The sequence below is a fragment of the Panicum virgatum genome, chromosome 9K (genome assembly GCF_016808335.1).
Source record: "Panicum virgatum strain AP13 chromosome 9K, P.virgatum_v5, whole genome shotgun sequence".
In the NCBI taxonomy this organism is placed as follows: Eukaryota; Viridiplantae; Streptophyta; class Magnoliopsida; order Poales; family Poaceae; genus Panicum; species Panicum virgatum.
In genome coordinates, this window is record NC_053144.1 from 59440772 (window position 1) to 59461244 (window position 20473).

The 20473-nt window shown below is 49.3% G+C and overlaps 2 protein-coding genes and 1 long non-coding RNA gene across 3 annotated transcripts; all 3 read left to right on the forward strand.

Moving 5' to 3' along the window:
- Positions 1 to 901: 901 nt before the first annotated feature.
- On the forward strand, positions 902 to 1998 carry LOC120652844. The gene is made up of 2 exons (XM_039930779.1): positions 902 to 1541; positions 1620 to 1998. The coding sequence occupies exons 1-2, from the start codon at positions 1320 to 1322 to the stop codon at positions 1932 to 1934; spliced, it is 537 nt and encodes a 178-aa protein (XP_039786713.1). The 5' UTR covers positions 902 to 1319; the 3' UTR covers positions 1935 to 1998.
- A 4526-nt stretch (positions 1999 to 6524) lies between these two features.
- Positions 6525 to 7601, forward strand: LOC120652846. The gene is made up of 2 exons (XR_005666662.1): positions 6525 to 6649; positions 7284 to 7601. It is a non-coding gene; the product is annotated as an uncharacterized LOC120652846 (long non-coding RNA).
- Positions 7602 to 11836: 4235 nt separating this feature from the next.
- LOC120652847 (scarecrow-like protein 9) lies at positions 11837 to 15519 on the forward strand. Its single transcript, XM_039930780.1, has 3 exons — positions 11837 to 12101; positions 12695 to 15043; positions 15146 to 15519. The coding sequence occupies exon 2, from the start codon at positions 12726 to 12728 to the stop codon at positions 14928 to 14930; it is 2205 nt and encodes a 734-aa protein (XP_039786714.1). The 5' UTR covers positions 11837 to 12101; positions 12695 to 12725; the 3' UTR covers positions 14931 to 15043; positions 15146 to 15519.
- The last annotated feature ends 4954 nt before the right edge of the window (positions 15520 to 20473 follow it).

Below are 20473 nucleotides of genomic sequence, written 5' to 3' on the forward strand. Positions count from 1 at the left end.
AAGCCGAGCCGTCGTATCCGACTGTTACGGCAGACTGGCAGACGCGGCATGGGCGGCGCCATCGGCTCCACTGCCTTGGTAATACGCGATCAATAGTGCCCCCTGGTCAGTCAAACACCTCGGCTTCCACTATATCAAAGTGGATGTCCACCTACTGCAATGAATGCAAAGGTAGGTGGACCTCAATATGGAGACCAAGGACTTCATACACGTGTCGGCCCCGGACCGCCCTGAGGCGGGGCGTCCAAACTTTCCCTTCGAGAGGGGTCCGGTTGCTATCCAGGACCCTATGAGGGGTCCGGGACCCTGCGGGGGTCTGGATTCCTTGGGAGGTCCGGAGCCCTGGCTGCTTGCGCTTGAGCGCCTGTTTTTCCTGGGACACGTGGCGTTCCCAGACCTTCCCCGGCCGCGGAACAGGTCCGGACCTTTGTCGGGAGGACAGGACTTCGGACTGCAGGGGTCCGGCTGTTTGGTTGTAGTCAAGGATGACTACTAAGGCTCTTGCCTAGTCACAGCAAGAGGGGGTACCCCAGTCCTGGGGTACCGACAATGTTAAACTCTGTGGTGTAATATATTGTGAGGTGTTGTAATCTCTGGACTCGCCTTCGTGTGAGTTAAGCTGCTTTGTTCGATCCAGGTTCAAGTGGTTTTATCGGGATTTTACCCGACAGCACTGCCGGATTGCTCCGTTTTAAGTGCGTGTTAACCCTGATTGTCGTTTTGATGACGGTTAGCGCGCTTAAGCCGGATTATGTCGGGCGGGGCTGCCACAATTATCTTCAACCTAGACGAGCTACTTGAATTGAACAATGCACATGGACGTGCAAATGCAAATGTTCGCACTAGGGAAAAGGATCTTACCCCAAATCAAAAGCAACAAATATATGAAGCTTTGCTTGAGAAAAGTGTTAATGGAAAACTACGGAAAAACAATACAAACAAGGTTGCTGAATTATTCAATGTTCGTCGATCAGCAGTGTGGAGGATTTGGAAGCGTGCAAAGCAATGCCAGGCTAATGGAATACCAGTTGATATCAGCTCTAGAAAGCCCAAGAATTGTGGCCGAAAAAAGGTTCAGGTTGACCTATCACAAGTTCCTACAATTCCACTGCGCAGAAGGTCGACTATAAGATCTCTAGCTGAAGCTTTAGGTTTAAATAAAAGCACAGTACATAGGCTGTTCAAACAAGGACTCCTAAGAAGACATTCTAACACAATCAAGCCATATTTAACGGAGGCAAACAAAAAGGAAAGATTGTGGTGGTGTGTTTCAATGCTAGATCCAAAGTATATTGCAAACTGAACAAAAGTTTATTGAAATGGATAACATCGTTCACCTAGATGAGAAGTGGTACAACGCCACTAAAAGGGATATGACCTATTACTTGCATCTAGACGAGGATGAACCACACAGGACTGTGCACAATAAGAATGCCATTGGAAATGTGATGTTCTTAACTGCAGTTGCCAAGCCTAGATACGACAATCAAGGCAATTGCACATTTGATGGCAAGCTAGGCATCTGGGCTTTTGTAAGAAAGGTAGACACCCTACATGTTTCATATCAATTAGTTTATGTTATGCGTTCTCAAAGGTAACTTATGTGCTATTATGTGCAGGAACCTACTAAAAGGAGAAGTGGCAACAGACCAAGAGGGACACTCATCACTAAGACAGTGAAGGTTTATAGGGACACTATGCGCTCGTACATGATTAGTAAAGTCTTATGGGCCATCAAAACTCGTTGGCCTCGAGAAGATGCAGGGAGAACTATTTGGATTCAACAAGATAATGCTAGAACTCATGTCCCAGTTGATGATGAAGAATTTGCTAGAGCAGTAGCCCAGAGTGGGCTTGACATCCACCTCATCAACCAACCTCCTAATTCCCCTAACATGAATGTTTTGGATCTAGGATTTTTTGCTTCTCTTTAGTTGAAGACAAATACAACAAGCTTTAGAAACTTTGGATGAATTGATTGCAAATGTCGAGAATGAATTTCGAAAGTATGACGTAAATGATCTGAGAAATGTATTCCTCACATTACAAGGATGCTTGATTGAGGCGATGAAGGCTGGTGGAGGGAACAAATACAAGATCCCTCATATGAACAAAGAAAGGCTAGAGGCCCTCGGCCTCCTTCCCAGAGCCCTAAATTGTGATCGTCAACTATATGAGAGTGTCATGCAGTCCCTAGGTACCTAGTTCCTCTAGGATTATGTAGTGTAGTCATTTTGCTGCCATGTGATGGTACTGCTATGGCAATGTAATATCAATATGGGTAACTATGTAATATCAATGTGGGTAACTAGCTGTTGTAGCTGTATAACTTAGTAGATTACTGCTATTGTGATATTTGCATAGGTGATGAAGTATGTGTTTCTGGCTACTATGATTATTTGGCTAACATAATTTAGTAGACATAATCACGCACTGATCTCAACCAATAATTAGATAGGTGGCCACAGTATACAATGTAAAACAATTAAAAAATAGTTGAACATAAAGATATTATTTATCACAAAACATCTATATTAGTTCACATCGCACCTAATAACATCAGCAGTTTGCATTGCACCTAACAATATCATTAGTTCACATGGCACCTAACAACTACATTAGTTCACATGCCACGTCAAAAGCATTGTCCCACATCAAAAGCATTTCATCAGCATATACATAATCCAACAACAGATACACTAGGGTTTGAAGAAGATAGGTACCATGATCTTGTACATGTTGACAAACTCATCATGGAAGAGTGGATCCATTTTGGCAAGCACCGCCTCCAGGCGTGCTTTCACCTCTGGGGTCAGCTTCATTGCGGACGCGATTTGGGCAGCTTTTTTTGCGGTCACCTGAACGACGCCTACAGATCCCTCATCAGCTAGCTCCATGCATTCCACAGCACTGTTATCGACATCCATGCCCACAGGGAGGTCGCCGGTGGGCTCTGCACTACTTGCCTCCACCTCCCTGCAAGAGTCTTCTTCCTGCGAGTCTGGGACGTACATGATGCAGTGGATATTCCATGCGCAGCCCCTCGTCTGAGATAGCGCTTGCGAACATCGAACCCTCTGCAGCTTTGGATCCCCCTGCGAACTTCTTCAACATCCATGCTGCTACTGAGCTTCATGCCATGGATCCCACCGAAGCAGTTGCGGATCTTGCATGGACAAACATTGGCCTCCACCTTCAAATCAGACCCTTCTTCTTCCGAGTCGGGGACGTACAAGTCGCCGTGGATGTTGACGCGCGGGCCACCACATCTGATGGGGTGCTCGACCGCATCGACTTCACCATGGCTGTTGATGTGTCCGTCGCCGCGATTCAGCTTCCTAGCATCGCCACCGTTGCACAGCTTTGTACCTCCCTTCATCCCACTGATGCGGCGGCGCTTCTTGCAGCGACGGGTTGGGGGACCTACTGCCACCAGCCATGGGTAGGAGCGAGTAGGAGAGCAGGATGGCGTAGGAACGATGAGGAGAGATCGAGAGAGGGATGAGGAAGGAGACATAGACCACCTGGATGAACAGCGACGAACGGGAAGAGATTGGAGCCTTCGATGCTTGGATCTGGATCTGGGTGGGAGGGAACAGAAGGGGTGGTGCGAGTGGCTCTCCCCTTCTCGCGATGCTTCTTGCGGTTTTTTTTTTCTTTGGCCGTGTTTGGTTATCCCTGAGAAAAATTTCATGAAAACTTTTTGTCACTTTGACTACGAATTAGAGGTATTAAATGAAGTCTAATTACAAAGCAACCTCTACAGCTATGGTACTGTAGCAGTTACTGTAGCTAATGAGGCCTTTGACCGCATGATTAGGAGATGATTAGGTGTGGTTACTATAGCATCACTGTAGCCAATTATGGTTAAACTTGTCTCATTAGATTCGTCTCGAAAAGTTACACCCATCCGTGAAAAAATTTCGCAAATAAACTTCGTTTAGTAGTTCATGCGCATTCGTCTTTTTGTGAGAAAATTATGAGGGAAAGAATCAAACACGGCGTTTGTGCGTGAGGATGGTCTGACGCATGGATGGATAGAATCACTTTTTTTATGGGACGGAGAGAGTACTACTTTAATCTAACTACTCTCTCCATCTAATTTTAATAGATATATTTTAAATATTCAAATATTTAAAAATAATAGCTATATTTGCTATTGGCATGAAATGTGACAATAAATAGCACTAGTAACAAAGAGTTCTCAATTAAAATATTAGAAGATCAATAAAAAGTATGGGTTGCATTTATTAAATTGATAAGCACACTTGGTGTCCCTAGTCATTGTGCCATATGGAACTGTATCTATCAAAACTCGATGGACGGAGTACTATAAAAGACAAAGACAAGAATATTCAGAATCTTCTTGCAGAAAAGACAATGTCCGAATCATTCTTATAAAAAGATAAGGAATACAATATTTTTATAATTTTATACCATATATTGATTTGTGTGTTCGATTTTAAAATTACATTCATTCTGGGAGAGGGAGAGTGAGTGCGGTGCTAGGCTTGCTACGCCATGCCAACTTGCCAGGCTGGGGTCGAGCTGCAAGCCTGCAACCTGCCGGAGACGACGACGAACTTCGGGGCATGGGCTGCTGCTGCAACCCCGTTTAGTTCCCAAAAATTTTCATCTCCCCTTTGAACACAACACATATATGAAGCACTAAATATAATTAAATAATAAAACTAATTACACAGTTTGGATGTACACGACGAGACAAATCTTTTCAGCCTAATTAGGGCATGATTAGCTATAAGTGCTACAGTAACCCAATGTGCTAATGATGCGGTCAAAGGCCTCAAAAGATTCGTCTTGCGGTTTCCAAGTGAGTTCTGAAATTAGTTTTCTAATTAGTGTTCGAAAAGCCCTCCGACATCTGGTCAAACACTGATGTGACACCCAAAAATTTTTGTTTTTGGGAACTAAACACCCCCTGAAAGACGACGCCCTGCCGGACCTCTGCCTACGCAGGACAACTATTTTTTACAACTTAGAATTATCTGCGCGATCTCCGCTTCGCTTGCCAAATTCATCCTGATCGGGGTGATTCGCCTCGTTTTGGCGCCGATTCACGATCAGAGTGCCCACCGCTGCGCAAGAGGTTATTTATCAACCTTCCCAAAAAGCACGGTACGAGAAATCAAGTTTTCTAGATCCTCTCAACAAATTCCCAAGTAAAAATTATCACTCTCGCAGCCAGTTGCGGTGTGGACCACAAAGGCATCACGCCACGCTAATCTAGGATCGATCAACTTGGCCGTAACACACACACAAAAAAGAGAGAGAGAGACAACAACAATAGCGGTACACCACCACAGAAAAAGCCGCGCGGCGAGTTGCATCAAATGGGCGGCCGCCCTCGTGCGCCGCACATCTCTTCGCCTGCCATCCTCTCCTGACGAGGGAAGAGTACCAGATAAGGGCCATGTTTGGTTGGAGGGTAGAAAAATTTTGATGAGAGATAAATGAAGCTTTGACCACTAATTAGTAGTATTAAATAAAGTCTAATTACAAAATTACCTCCACAACTGTGGTACTGTAGCAGGTGCTCTAGCTAATGAGGCATTTAACCGTATGATTAGAGGATGATTGAGCGCGGTTACTGTAGCATCACTGTAGCCAATCATGATGAAACTTGGCTCATTAGATTCGTCTCGAAAAGTTACACCCATTCCTAAAAAGGTTTTACAAATAAATTTCGTTTAGTACTTCATGCATGCATTCGTCCGCAGTGGATACTGAGGCCGTGTTTGGTTAAAAAACATGAAATTACGGTAGCACCTTTGACCACTAATTTAGAGTAGTAAACGAAGTCTAATTACAAAACCACCTTCACAACCCCCGTGTAAATTGCGAGACGAATCTAATGAGGCCTTTGATCGCGTGATTAGAGGATGGTCACTGTAGCATCACTGTAGCAAATCATCGATTAATTACCGTCATTGGATTCGTCTCGAAAAGTTACACTCATCCCTGAAAAAGTTTTGCAACTAGAATTCATTTAGTACTCCATGCATGCGAGATTCTCTTCTCGGGAAACGTGCCGGTAAAAAACCAAACACGGCCTGAATAGCGAACTGGCGGCGTTCCGTAAACCGGACTGTAACCATCTGTTTGGTTGGAGTGCTGGGACCAATCCGGACGGATTCGACCCGTTTTTTTGCTGTTTGGATAGGGGTTGGGTAGGGGATGGAACCAACCTCAGGAGAATATACCTCCAAGATGCAGGTTGCACTCAACCACCAAAATCCGGCGGACGGAACCGCTCCGCTCGGGTTGGAAGTATCAGGCCACCCTCAGCCTTATCCCTCACGGTACTCTCTCTCTCTCACCCTCCACTCGCATCTCACCCAGAGCCGCCGCCTGGGTCGAAGGCCACGACCGCCCGCCCGGCCGCCGGCCACCACCGCCCGCCCGCCCGCCGGCCAGGACCGCCGGCGCCGCCAGCCGGGCCCGCACGCCGCCGACCCCGCCCGCTGTCTCCTTTCCCGGCCGCCCCGCCGGCGCGCCGGACCCGCCTGGAAGCCGCTCTCCTGGCCGGCGGCCGCGCCCGCCCGCCGGTCCCCTGCCCAGAAGCTCCGCCCGCCGGTGTCCCAACCCCCGCGGAGGTAGGGGCTGCGGCGGAGGGAGCAAAGGCAAGCTCGTAAGATTTTGTCTGCCTTCCGGTTTGAGATTTACTGGATCTTGAATTGAATTTTGTCTGCGGCATCAGGCATTGGTAGATTTGATTTTGATTTCACACTGGAGCTGGAGGATATCTGTAGCGAAATTCAATTTGGTTCTCCTCTCTGCTCGATGGATGTTGCTCTGTAGGATGTTGCTCTCTGCTTAGTTTGTAGGTAGAATTTACAAGACTAAGAGCCATATGAGGAAAGTGATTGATTTTTGCCTTCCTGGATCAATACTCTAGTATGGCTAGCTGATTGTTGTTAAATTAGTCTTTTTTAAAAAATTAAAAAGTAACACAAATCTAGCAAACAGTACTGCAGGCTGTGGTCACTAGTAATGATTTGATAGATCAGTACTGATTTGAATAGTTGTGCTGATTCGATAGATGAGTACTGATTGCTTAATGTGCTAGTAAGTTAACTCCCCTGCTCCATTGTATGGTCTGATGCATATATATATATGTATAGTTTGATCTTGTTGACATTGGTGACCTCGTGTGCCTATGTAGTGTTTGGTAATCTGCATTCTATTTTGCTTAACTGCTGCCCATTACTACCCCTTCCAATGTGTAGCCATCCAATGTCTAACAGATGATAACATTTTGTCAGGCTCCATTCAGAGCTCCCCATTCAGTCATTTTCATTCAGTTTCGTCAGTCACAAGACAACAGATACATGCTCGAGAGCACAGGCTTCAACTTCAACCCTTGGATCTTCATTAGAAGGTTGTGGCTACTCTGTTTTATTCACTTCCAACTTGTAGTTTCAGATGCTAAACAATATTTATTAGCTTTGCCGTCGTTGAACTAAGCAACATTTACATGCTACTGTATGTAATGTGCCTATGGATATGACCTAAGACTTCTATTTCTAATGTGGCCAAGACTTTTATGTGGCTTTTAAATTATTGTGTGTGCTGTTCCTTGATGCATGGTGCAAGCATATGAAATATTATTATGTGTTGATGAAGTGGCTGTTAAATTATTACGTGGCTGTTAAATTGCTGATGAAATTGAGGGGGGTAACCTCACCAATGGACTGCAAAGATGATAACATTCAGGTTTCATTCCAATCCATAAATCCAAACAAGTGACGGGTTGGCTCCAACCCTTTGCAGTCCTCGAACCAAACAAGAAACTGGAACGAACCCGCCCCAGCAACCAAACAAAACAAGGTTGGAGCCATCCCCAAAATGAGAGTTGGAGCCAACTCAACCACACAACCCCAAACCAAACACTCGGTAAGATCCCGCTCGCGCTCCCGCGTGGCAAATATGGCGCGGTAGCGATCGTCCGCGACGCGCGGACGTGGCACGGGGCCCGCACGGACGCGCGCCATCCGAACCGCCCGGGCTCTGCCTGGACTGCCGCCGCCGCCGCAGGCCCCGTGGATCTGGCCGCCGCCGCCGTGGCCGTCGTGAGGGAGGAAGAGGGGCGCGCGGCGTGCGGTCTCCGCGAGGAAGAGGGGCGTACGACGGTGAGCTCGAGGCCGGCCGAGCTCCACCCGGGGCCATGGTCTGCTCCGCCCGAGGCCGGCCTGCGCACGCCACCGCCGCACGCGCCGGTGAGGGGGAAGGAGGCCATGGGGCGTGCGCCATCCAACTACCAGCCGGCGACCGGGAGGAGAGAAAGAGGACCGCCGGCAGAGCTCGACGTCGCGCTGCACCTCCCTCCACGACAACGACCTCGGCTCATGGAGGAGCTCGACGCCGCGCTCGCCATGCCAGTAGCCGGAGAGCGCGCGGCCCGAGGGGTCTAGTGCCGCCTTGAGCTCCATGAGCGCGTCCAGCTCCACTGGTGGTCGCCGCCCCCGAATCGAGGGAGAAGGAGGGAGCAGGGCCGTCCGCCGACCCGGATCGAGGGAGGAGGAGGGGAGCGGCCTGAGCTGGAGCTCCTCGCCGCCGCCTCTCGCTCGCCAAGTGCCTTCGCCTCACCGCGCGCGCAAAGCCTCCGCCTCCGCCTCGCGCCGGTGGCGACGACCCGCGATGAGAGGCCCGGTCTTGCTCGCAGCGGAGGGTGGCCTGCCGCCGTGGCCACATGCACGGCCGAACTTCGCCCCTGCCCGTGCTCGCGGGAGAGCGCCACGGCCCCGCGCGGGGGGGGGGGGGGGGGGGCTTCGCCGGCGGCCAGCCGAGTGCCACTACGGAGCGCGGGGGGAGGGGGCACCAGCGCTGCGCCTCGCCGGAGCAGAGGAGCTTGACCCCGCTGGCCGCCGCAGTCCGGAGCGCGGGCCGCCCCGGTGCCGCGGATGCCTCCTCCACCGCGTGCGCCAGCGAGGGAGGGGGATGGAAGATGCACGGGCCATCGGCGCGCCCTTGCTCCGAGCCTCGCCTGGGCTCGATTCGGGCCGCCTCGCCGATGCCGCAACTCCCGCCGTGGCCTCCACCGAGCTGCCGGCGAGCCGAGGAGCGTCCAATCGAGGGAGGTCGGCAGAGGAGCAGGGGCGGCGACGACGAGGGAGCTCCCGGGAGGAGGAAGAGCCGATCGCGGCGCTGCAGAGGAGCTCGCGGCATGGGGATAAAAAATATAACAGTATATGATATGTGTACCCCACATTTTGATAGTTGGAACAGAGAATGAGATAGAATATGAAAGGGTGCGGAAAAACTGAGTAGGAGTATAGAGAAAAAATATCGCTGATTTTATAAAAATATTCTATTATTTAAAGAGTGAATTTAAATTACGAGGAGTACGAAAAGCCTAAAGCCGCGCAGCAGTGGCGAGCACCGGTGGGTCGTGACAGCCCGTCGCCCGTCTACAAGGAACGGCGGCATGCGCCGGTTTATTTCATCAAGGCAAAAAAAAAATGAAAAAAATGGGCACGGCCGCTGCTGAAGCCGAACAGTGCCGGCATGTGTGCCAGTACAGTGGCCTTCCCTATGTATGTATGACACGGAAGCGAGAGGAGACCCCACCACCATCAAGACAAAAACAAAAAAAATCAAAATGAAAAAAACGGGCACGGCCGCTGCTGTAGCCGGAGCGTGCCGGCACAGTGGCCTTGCCTATGTATGACATGGATGCGAGAGGAGACCCCACCCCCATCGGGGGGCGCCGGCAGGCGCACGAACGGTGGTTCCTCCGTCAGTCCAATAACAAATGCACTTCTAGACTTTAAAATTTATTTTAAAATAAATACATCTTTTAATATGAGACAATAGAACTCTAGTGGTCTTCCCCACTTTCTCCTTTTCTTAAATGCAATAATTACACATGTATGTGTATAGTATATATATGTAATTTCTCAACAATATTATCTCCCCATCTCAAATATAGAAGAGAACTTATTTTAGGATGGAGTAAAATTTAGGATAAAGTAAGTATCTACTAATTTTCTTCTTAGACCCTATTTAATTGGTGAAAAGTTGTTGATTTTGATATTGTACGCTCTATGCCCGCCGCGCCGGGAAAAAATTCGGCTATCAAAACTGCATCTGTGAGGACTCTGCCCCAAGTACTGCCGCGTGTACACAAAGAGGATCGGACGGCAACCGCAATTATTGGCTCCCATGCAGGCTCCCTACGCTCGCGGCTCACGATGCTTGGCTTCCAGACTTGCAAATCACAGCTCGGCTCACAAACAAGACTGACGAAAGATCGCAGCAGCCTAAACAGATCGTTCAAGTGGCCGCCGTTGTTGCCGTCGCGGCCGCCTTGGTCCGCCGTCAGTTCACTCACCAGCTGCCCCGCTGGTGCCCCTCACGTCAGGATGAGCAATTGTTAGATTCTCTGAATGTTCAATCAGCATTCAGTATCTAGTTCCATTCAGTTCTGAAGAAGTTGGTAGTCTGCCAGTTAACTGAAAATGGATCACTGGAATCGACATGTCGCTATTACATTTGGTTATTTTGCAAGTTTCATCGTAGGCAGCAGCAAGGACACTCAGTTGGATGATGTTTAATTTTCTCTTTGTATTTAGGTCCAGGGAAGTCACGAACTTGCAAGCTTGATGGAATACGTCAAGTATGCTGATTTTGCTAGAGAATTCAGAAGACCAGGGACACCAGCTATGCTGGAACTACTGAAAGTAGTAAAAATTGTCCATTCACAAGTAAACATTGGAGATCCACCGTGAGTAGTCTGCTAAGCTGCACGTCTGCTTTAGCTGCTGGTCGAAGATATGTTTGGGATTGTAGTTTGTAGTGATCACTTATGTATACATAGGTTGATAGGATCAAGGGTTGATGTATATAGTCCCATAAATGACGGAATATTCTGAATATAGTCTCATCAAAAATATCCTCCACCTCCGCCAGATCCTGGGATCCTTCTTGCTGTGTTTGTTGGCGGGCGTCATCTATGGCGCAAAGGCCACTGCAGTGTTCTTTCTGGGAGTGTTCTTTCCGAACTGCCGCCGGCGATTTGATCGCGTGCGCGATGAGTAGATGCCTTTGGTGGCGGCGGCCACTTGAACGATCTGATTAGGCTGCTGCGATCTTTCGTCAGGCTTGTTTGTGAGCCGAGTTGTGATTTGCAGGTCTGGAAGCCGAGCAGCGTGAGCCGAGCAGAGGAGTCTGCATGGGAGCCAATAACAGCTGCTGCCGTTCGATCCTCTTCATGTACACGCGGCAGTACTTGAGGCAGGGTCCTCACGGATGCAGTTTTGGAGGACGTTCCCATGAAATTTTTTTCCGCTGCGCCGCCCACCGCGCTCCCGCAGTCCCGCCGGTCACTTCCACGGACCAACCAACCCCGCCGCCTCCATCCCGCCCTTCCGCAGCCGCAGATCGGATAGATAAGGCTGTCCACAATGGCAAGAGCAAGAGCAAATTTGCTTTTACCTCGTTTCCCACGCTCTCTCTGTCTACAGTGCCAAACAGTACATCTACAGTGCCAAACAGTAGATTTACTCCTCCATTTCCTCCTATCGCTGTGGACGGTCTAACCCAATTTTCTGCAGCCGCGGATCACCGGCTGGGCCCCGCGCGCGGGTTGCCGGGGCCCGCCAGGAGGCGCGCCGCGATTGGGCCGCGGCGCCGCTCCCCGTGCTCGAGCCTTCCTTCGTTTTCCCATCTCCCAGGCCCGATCCTTCCTTTCCTTCTTTCGAAAAAAAGGCCCGATCCTTCCGGACCGACGGCCTGGATCGCGCCACGCCGCCCTGTCCCGGCCCCGAGAAGGTTCGGATGCCCCAGGTTTTCTAATCCCTGGACACAGACACGGAGGGGTGGGGACAGGGGAGAGCGAGCGGGCGGGCACACCGTTCCCCGCATTATTCTTTTCCGATTTGCTCCGCTCCATGCCCGTGTCCATCTGACTACGGTAGGCCATCATCACCCACACCCAGCACCAGCGGAGCGGAGCGGCGGCGTCGCCATCGCCATCGCCAGCACCAGCGCAGCGCGGAGGCGGGCGCGCGGTTGCCCCGGCCGCGGCGGGCTACAGGCCAGGCCTGCTCTTCCTCGGCGGCGTCCCATCCTGTCAAGCTAAGGTCAGCCTTGTCCTGTCCCCTTCGCGTTACTCGTTTTGTTTTTCCGTTGGCGGTCGAGCGAAGCAACGGGAAAGCTGCTTTTCCTCAGGCGGAATCTGGTGCCCGGGTTTCTCGGATCCGAGGCGGAGAGGTGCTGCGATCGGTGGCCGATGGTCCATGCCGAATTTGTGCGAGTGCGCTAGAATCCGAGTTTTTGTAGAAGGGGATGTGGGTACGACGGAGGATCTGCTGTTTAGTTGCTTTTTCTTGCTCGCGCGGTAGCGTGGATCATGCAAGACAAGGGAGCTGTTCATCATTTTTCTTGTGATCGGCCCTCTCTCTCTCTCTTACTGCCCCGCATGATTTTAGGCTAGTTGATCAGCGTCTTGAATTGTTTTCTTACTCATTGAGGAACTTGTCGGTTCTTACTATTATTGACGAAGTAGGATAACAAATTAGTGCGCGCTTATAAAACAAGATCCATCACAGTTGATGCAGATTGGTAGCGTCTATTGAGATTCATGCATCAGGAAACATTAGTGTGGATTTATGTTCCTTTGCCTTGCTAGAGTTGACAGATTTGTTACTGACTGCAAAAGGTTGAAATGAAACAGGTCTTCCAGTGAGGTTTCGTGAAGGTCATCAATGGGTCTGGACAATACTTATGGGGAGCTATCAGGCATGTTCGGTGGAGGCCTGTCTTATGATGGTTACACAGACCACAGCAGCACAAGTGATTATTTCAGGTTCAGCGATCCACTGCCTGCTGTTGTGCCCCAGATGGTAGCTGAACCCCAATCCAATCCTTCCTCCACCGTTTCAAGGGCCAACACTGAAACTGACAACCCAGAGGATTGGGAGTTCATCTCAGATGAGTCCCTCAACTATATTAGCCGGATGCTCTTGGAGGAGGATATTGATGAGAAAGTCAGCATGTACCAGGCGGAGTCAGTGGCACTGCGTGCTGCTGCAAAGCCGTTCTATGACATTCTTGGGCACAAGTTTCCACCGTCTCCTGATCACCAGCTGATACCTTGGTCTGTGGAGAGCCCCAGTGAGAGTTGCAGTAACAGCTGTACACAATCTGTGGCGAGTACTGTTACTGGCAGCAGCATTGGTGGCGCAGTGGATAGCAATCGGCTCTATGATATTGGAGGATGTGAGCAGTTAGAAGCTTATGGAGGCTTGTGTGGTCAGTCTTATCAACCGCTTGTTGGTCCATCAAGTGATGCTTGTAGTGCCGTGGGTGTGCTAGAAGACCCTTTGATCACAAATGGGCGGATACCTGAGTATTTATTTGAGAGCCTTCCAACTTGGGATTTTAGGAGAGGCATTGAAGAAGCCCAGAAATTCCTTCCTGTTAGCAATAAACTAGTGTTTGACTTGGGCTCTAGTGGTATTGCAAGACCCCAAGAAGCAAGGAAAGATGCTTCTTCAAATGCTAGGAAGGCAAATGTGTTGAATGCCAAGAAAAACAGACAGAGTGAAGACCTTGACCTGATGGAAGGTCGGAACATTAAACAGTCTGCATTCTGTTCCGATGAGCCTGATTGGATTGAGATGTTTGATGATTTACTTCGGCAAACTGAGAAGAAGGCTACAGATCTGCGGGAGCTGATGCGCAGTGAAGCTTCCAAGAATTCTCAGGTCACTCAGACGAAAGGACCAAGTGGGCCACGAACACGGGGAAGGAAACCAACAAAGAAGGATGTGGTGGACCTTAGAACCATCCTCATCCACTGCGCACAGGCTGTGGCAGCCGATGACCGCAGAACTGCTAATGAATTGTTAAAGCAAATAAGGCATCATTCCAAGACAAATGGCGATGGCGCCCAGAGGTTGGCACATTGCTTTGCAGATGGTCTGGAGGCTCGCTTGGCAGGCACAGGGAGTCAGCTTTACCACAAGCTTGTGGCGAAACGCACAACTGCTTCTGACATGCTTAAAGCCTACCACCTTTACCTTGCAGCATGCCCGTTCAAGAGGCTCTCTCATTTTCTTTCCAATCAAACAATCTTGAGTATGACAAAAAATGCATCAAAGGTGCATATCATTGACTTTGGTATTTATTTTGGCTTCCAATGGCCATGCCTAATCAGGCGTCTCTCCAAGAGGGATGGTGGCCCACCTGTTCTGCGCATAACTGGAATTGATGTACCTCAGCCAGGTTTCCGACCTACCGAGAGAATTGAAGAGACTGGACAAAGGCTTGCTGAATATGCTAAGAAGTTTGGTGTCCCTTTTGAGTATCAGGGAATAGCATCAAAGTGGGAAACCATCCGTGTTGAGGATCTCAAAGTTGGCAAGGACGAAGTTGTGATTGTTAATTGCCTGTACCGGTTCAGGAATCTGATCGATGAAACAGTTGCTGTAGACAGCCCTAGGAATAGGGTTCTCAACACCATAAGGCAAGTAAACCCAGCGATTTTCATCCATGGAATTGTGAATGGGTCGTACAGCGTTCCCTTCTTCATCACACGTTTCCGTGAGGCACTGTTCCATTTCTCCGCATTGTTTGACATGCTAGAGGCAACTGTCCCACGGGATGATGCTCAGCGTGCACTTCTAGAGAGGGATCTGTTTGGCCGAGAGGCACTCAATGTTATTGCATGTGAGGGCTCGGACAGAGTTGAGAGACCCGAGACGTACAAACAGTGGCAGGTGAGGAACCTCAGGGCTGGATTTGTTCAGTCACCTTTAAACCAAGAAATTGTGATGAAAGCCAAGGACAAAGTGAAAGACATTTATCACAAGGACTTCGTCATAGATGAAGACAGCGGATGGCTCCTTCAAGGCTGGAAAGGAAGGATAATCTATGCCATATCTACATGGAAGCCTAAGAATAACTAGGTTCTTGGTCTCACTCTGCGTCTCCTATTAGTTCCATTGTTGGAGGCGGGGCTAATCCACGGTCATGCTATATTTTGCGTTTGGACCTTGACCTGTGAACCTGTCTGCTCAAGGTAAGCAGTAAGCATTTGGTCCAAGTTAAATAAATTGAGGGTGTAGTTAAGTTATTGTTTTCATACGGATTATGACAATGACATGAAATGTTTTATCTCCAGGAAATGTCTTGAAGAGCGAACAATGATCAATGTGGGATCTTTGTTAGATTTACTTCTGTCCAGCCAATACTGCGATAAACTGGAGCAAGGGAGCAGTTGTTGACCTCTCTTCTTGGCGTTGGTACCACCACCCTTATTTAATTCGTAGTTTTCTTCTTTCCAGTTACTTCTGTGACCATCCTATTAGCAATAACCAGATCACAGCTTCTATTATTAGTTAATTAGCTAGCCAACTACCTACTATCTTGAGCTCTGTATTTTTTTACTTTCTTGTATCCATCCATGTCAGCAAACATGAGTCTGGTTTTCAGCTTCAGCAGATCAAATATTCCCCAACAAGCAAGCATAAAGCATCTACATTTGTTCTACGAGAATGGCTGGTTTGTTTTGTTGACTATAGTTAATACTCCCTCCGTCCCAAAATACAAGTCATTCTAGAAATGTTAGGACAGATTAACAAGAAGGTAAAATGACCATGTTTACCCCTATTTGTTATCCATATTTGGTAGTAATTGATTCTTACATGCACATGCACTTTCTAAATAAGGTAAAGTGACATGTTTTTGGGGACAAATTTTGAATCCCAGAATGACTTGTTTTTTGGGACGGAGGGAGTATCTCATGAAGTGCTTTGCTTTTGATCAATCCCTTCATTTCTTTCATTTCATCCCAGCCATGCGTGCTGTCGCAAAAATGAGTCCTTGAACTTGAGTGGGGCACTAATTTGAGAATATTAATAGAAGTAGTGCTACAGATCATTTATCAACATAGTACTTGCTTTTTTTATGTAACTAGTGCGTGGTGCCACCACAAACGAACATGATATCACTGGACTACAACCACTATCTCCGTATCTTCATTTTATAATGCGTTGTTTTGGCTTATCTTTTCTTGGCCACAGGCTGAATTTGTTGTTGGGCAACTGATTATTGGGTTGACTTTTAGAGCCACATATATGATAGTTTTTGAACGGCTTTATGTTCTCTGTATAACTATCGTTGGAAGCTTTCTGTTGTCTGTATTGCCATCCAATATCCTCTCTTTTTTTTTGTAATAGAGGTTGTAGCCGAGTGAGTGGAAACAAGGCCAATCTGGCTGCTATGCTATGAGGCTAAATTCGCCATAACTTTGAGGACTTTCGTCTTCATCTCATATTGTTCTCATGATTGACAAAAATTGATCACCATGTCCGAGATATGATGCTGACTTCATGTCTCAGGTGAAACTCGAGGCAAACCTAGCATACCTCGTTTGTAACTTGTACGGACGTCCAGTGTTATATGGAAGCCTCCTTCAAGTTGACTAACGTCTTTTCTAGGGCTCAACTTGCACAGAGCTGTTTAAAAGTGTCCATGATTTTCCCCACTCTTTTGCTCATCACCATGTGATTCTGGAGTGAAGACGAGGGCTGGGCGACCGTAATCAATTCGAGGCGGCACGGCATTGGAGGCTCATGTGAGCCGGGCAAAGGAAGATAAAGGCGACGGGGACATGGAACCAACAAGGGTGGCGGCTCAGGCTCACCCTGTGAACTGAAAGTGGCCTCTCCGTGATGATGGCCCTGACGTCTTTCCTGTCTGTGGCCTGTTGGCATGATTTGAGGTGGTGTTTTCCCCATCTGTGATTCCCTGGTGTAAAGGGAAAGCGGCAGGCATGAGAGGCCCATGTTTTTTTCACCTCATTATCGCGCATTTATCGGTCATCAACCACTTAATTTTAATCTATCTGCATTTGATGTGAACCAAGCATTGTAGCTTGTATATCACCTCCCAGTCTGCCATCTTCAGAGGGTAGCTGAAGAAAAGACCCTTGACCTTGAGGATGGCCAAGTTTCGTTTCCCTCTCTTGGTCTGTTTGTTCTCTGTTCTGACTTCGGAAAGGCTTACCCTTTTGCTTTGGATATCAGATTTGCTGCCACCGATGTGCCTGAGCCCGAATGTCTGGGCACGGAGAGAGTGTCAGGTTGGGTAAAGGTAAAGGATTGGGCGTTCGTGACCCGGTTTATTACGTGCACGGGAAGAACGCTACAGAAGCCCCGCGTACAGCAAACAGCAGTGGGCCTGGACTCCGAAAATCTAGAAGGCTGATGTAGGCTCTTCTTTAAGCCCACGTCAGGCAGGCATGGAAGAAGGGCTTCTTCTATAAGCCCGAAAACGTGGGAGTGTTAATTTAGGCCCAGTGCTACCATAGCTTCTGGAGCAAAACAACATCCTAGTTTCCTAGGTAATTTGGCAATATTTTTAGCGTGCAACTTAGGAGGAGCAGGAGCGGCAAGTATTTTGAAACTCGTATGGTGGATTCCCATGGATGACATCTTTGATTTTATGGCCACTATCTTTTCCAGACAAGATTATCTGCCCTCTCAAGTCCAAACCTAGGATAAATTATCTTCAGCATGTTGTTTGGGCCTTTGGCTGATACAAATTGGGGTCTCGCTAATTTACGGTCAACCGTACGAGAGGCTTCCGTACGGTCGATTTTCCGACCGTTGTTTTTTTTTCATTTATAGAATTTTTTTTGTAGTTTTCTGATTAAATTTTTTTAAAAAATACAAGAAAAATTTTGGAGACCAAAAAACATTTCAAGCAAAATATGAGAGCAGGAAAAAAATTCAAGAAAAAAATTGGAGAGCACAAAAATTTCAAGAATTTTTTTTTTGCGTCATTAAAAAAAATATTCATCCGAAAAAATCAAAATGGAATTCAAAAAAATTTGTTGAAAAATTTTTGCAAAAAAAAAACTGGAGGCGCGAGGCGGCGGCGGATCTGCGCTGCCCCATCGTCCTCCCCGCCGACGGGGGAGCGCGCGGCCCAGGGAGGCTTGAGGCCGCCGCACCCCGGGGAGGCGGATCCGGCGGCGGCGACGTCGGTGGAGCGCGCGGCGGCGGCGGCGCGCGGATCCGGCAGCGGCGACGGGGTCGCGGAGGCGCACGGCGAGGTGGAGCGGGGTCTCCCTCCTTGGCACGTCGCGGCGGTCGATGACGGCGGAGACGGCGTCGGCGATGGCCTCCCCCGCGATGGACTCCTGCTCGGTGGCGACCTCGCCGGCGCGCGGGAGCCCCGCGACGAGCCTCCTGAGCGCGGCGTGGTCGCGGCATGCGACGGCGAGGTGCGCCGGGCTGTGCGCGTACCTGGACACGTCGTCCATGGCGGGCGCGGCGGCGGGACGGGCGCGGTAGGCTCCCCCGGCTGCGCCTGCAGCGCGCTCCTGGCTAGGTCAGGCGGATCTGGGACGGGGCCCGGAGGGGCATGGGGTTCCCCAGATCTGGTGCGGCGGAGAAGGGCGCCCGAGATCGCCGCGCACCGGCGGCGCCGCGGGGGGCGAGGACGAGCGGTGGGGAGGAGCGAGGCCGGGGGAGGGGATCTGCCGAGGATCCAGAAGGGGGAGGGGGAAAGAGAGAGTGAAGAGGGGGGATCCGGGGAGGGGAGGCGCGTGAGGAAGAAAGAGGGGAAAGCGGAAAGGGGAGCAGAGGAAAAAGATGGGGCGCGTGAGGAAGGGGGCGAGCGTGGAGTCTAACAAGTGGGTGGGATCGACCGTGAGTTTGGAAACTCACGATCAACCGCATATTCAGCATCCGGTACAAATTGTTGGCTCAGACTGGCAGAGGGATCGTCACTCGTCAGTCCGGCAGCTTCTGCGGTTACTCGGGACCTGACGCGGTGACGCCAACAGCAGCTCTATGAACTCATGAGCAGACTCATGTCGGCTAGGTTCACAAGCTTCAACCTTCACCCATCATTCGGCAGTAATCATCCACCCGTGAGAAAAATATCATTTTTTCAGCCGGGGCCATGCTTATCCGACCGAACAGCAAGTTCCGGGGGATCAGGGCTCGATGATTACTGATTACAGGAGTACTGAGTACACGGGCGATGGATGCAGGGCAAGCTGCCTATCCGAACAGAACGGAGCCAGTGACAAGCTGCAGATCCATGATCCATCCACCTCACCCGTCCGACCTGACGACCGCCAATTATGCGGGACGGGACGGAACGGAAGGAGAAGGGATCGCCGGCGGCCGGCCTTGTCCCCGTGGCCACGAACGCCGCAGGTTCGTCTCCCAGTCTCCCACGTACCACCCCCTCTCGCGTCTCGTCCCCGTCAGAGGTAATCCCCGGATAATTCCGCGCCACTAGTGCGGGCCCCGCGCGGATAAGCGCTGAGCTGGACGTGGTTTCGGCGGCCTCTAGCTTGATCCGCTCCGGCAGCGCCTGGCCATCCCGGCCCGCCGGGGTTTTGTCTCCTAGCTGCCTGCCTTCTAGTTCTATAATTCGTGCGTTGCCATCGTGTCCTCAAATCATTTTAGTTCCCTGTCAAGCGAAAAAAAAAAGTGTCAAGGGGGAGGCACTCGTGTGTTGTTCATGGTTCGGAGTTTCTAGCTCAGTTTTTTCAGTGTAGGATGATGTCTGATCTATCAGAGAAGTATTATGAGATGACGAAGGTGGGCTAAATAGTGCCGCATCATATTTATGCTGAGTTGGAAGGCAAAGAAAAAAAAATCGGACTGCAAGTTTACAGCATGCTCTCAGCCAAGCTGCAACATGAATTCTTATAAACTTGATGAAATAGATGCATCAAGCATAATGGATGCATCAAGCATTAATGGTGGAGCCCACCTATTCAGCCAACTTATTATACGGATTGGCTATTAGATTGGCTTAATATGTTATGGCAACAACATATAGCCAACAATTAGCTAAATTATTAGTTTTCTTCAGCCCATTGTATCGGGTTCTCCTTCATAGGCTTCAAGCTTACTGTATATCCCCAGCCTGAGTAAACAAAGTACTTCCTCCGTCCCATAAAATAAGTCATCCTAGAAATTCTAAGACAAATTAACAAAAAGGTAAAATGACCATATTTGCCCCTATATATTATCTATATTTGGCACTAATTGATTCTTGATGCACATGCACTTTCTAAATAGGATAGGTTTGGACAAATTTTGAGTTCTAGAGTGACTTATTTTTTAGGACGGAGAGAGTACAGTCTACGTGTGCAGTCCTAAAAATAAAGGGGAGAGAGTTCTTCTTTTGATATAACAGCACCAAAAATCCGCCGTATGATCGATCGGGATCGTGTGGACGGCGGGCGACGAAAGGTGAAACTCAACTAATCGGCGTAAACTAAAATGGACGGCCAGTCGGCCACGCTCTCCGTCTCCCAAATACATTTATGCGTGGGATAATGTCTGTGACAAGGAGACCCATTCTTAACGCCCCCACGATATGCTAAACATCTTCTTGGTTGGCACCACCGTCCGCACACTAATTCTAGTTTAACCCTTTTTTATATAGAAAAAAAAGGTCCTAGCGTAGCAGCCTCTGC

Coding starts and splice junctions, on each gene's coding strand:
- LOC120652844 (XM_039930779.1), top strand. CDS start 1,320: ATGGATAACATCGTTCACCTAGATGAGAAGTGGTACAACGCCACTAAA. Junction 1,542..1,619: donor TCTGGGCTTTTGTAAGAAAG/GTAGACACCCTA, acceptor TATTATGTGCAG/GAACCTACTAAAAGGAGAAG.
- LOC120652847 (XM_039930780.1), top strand. CDS start 12,726: ATGGGTCTGGACAATACTTATGGGGAGCTATCAGGCATGTTCGGTGGA.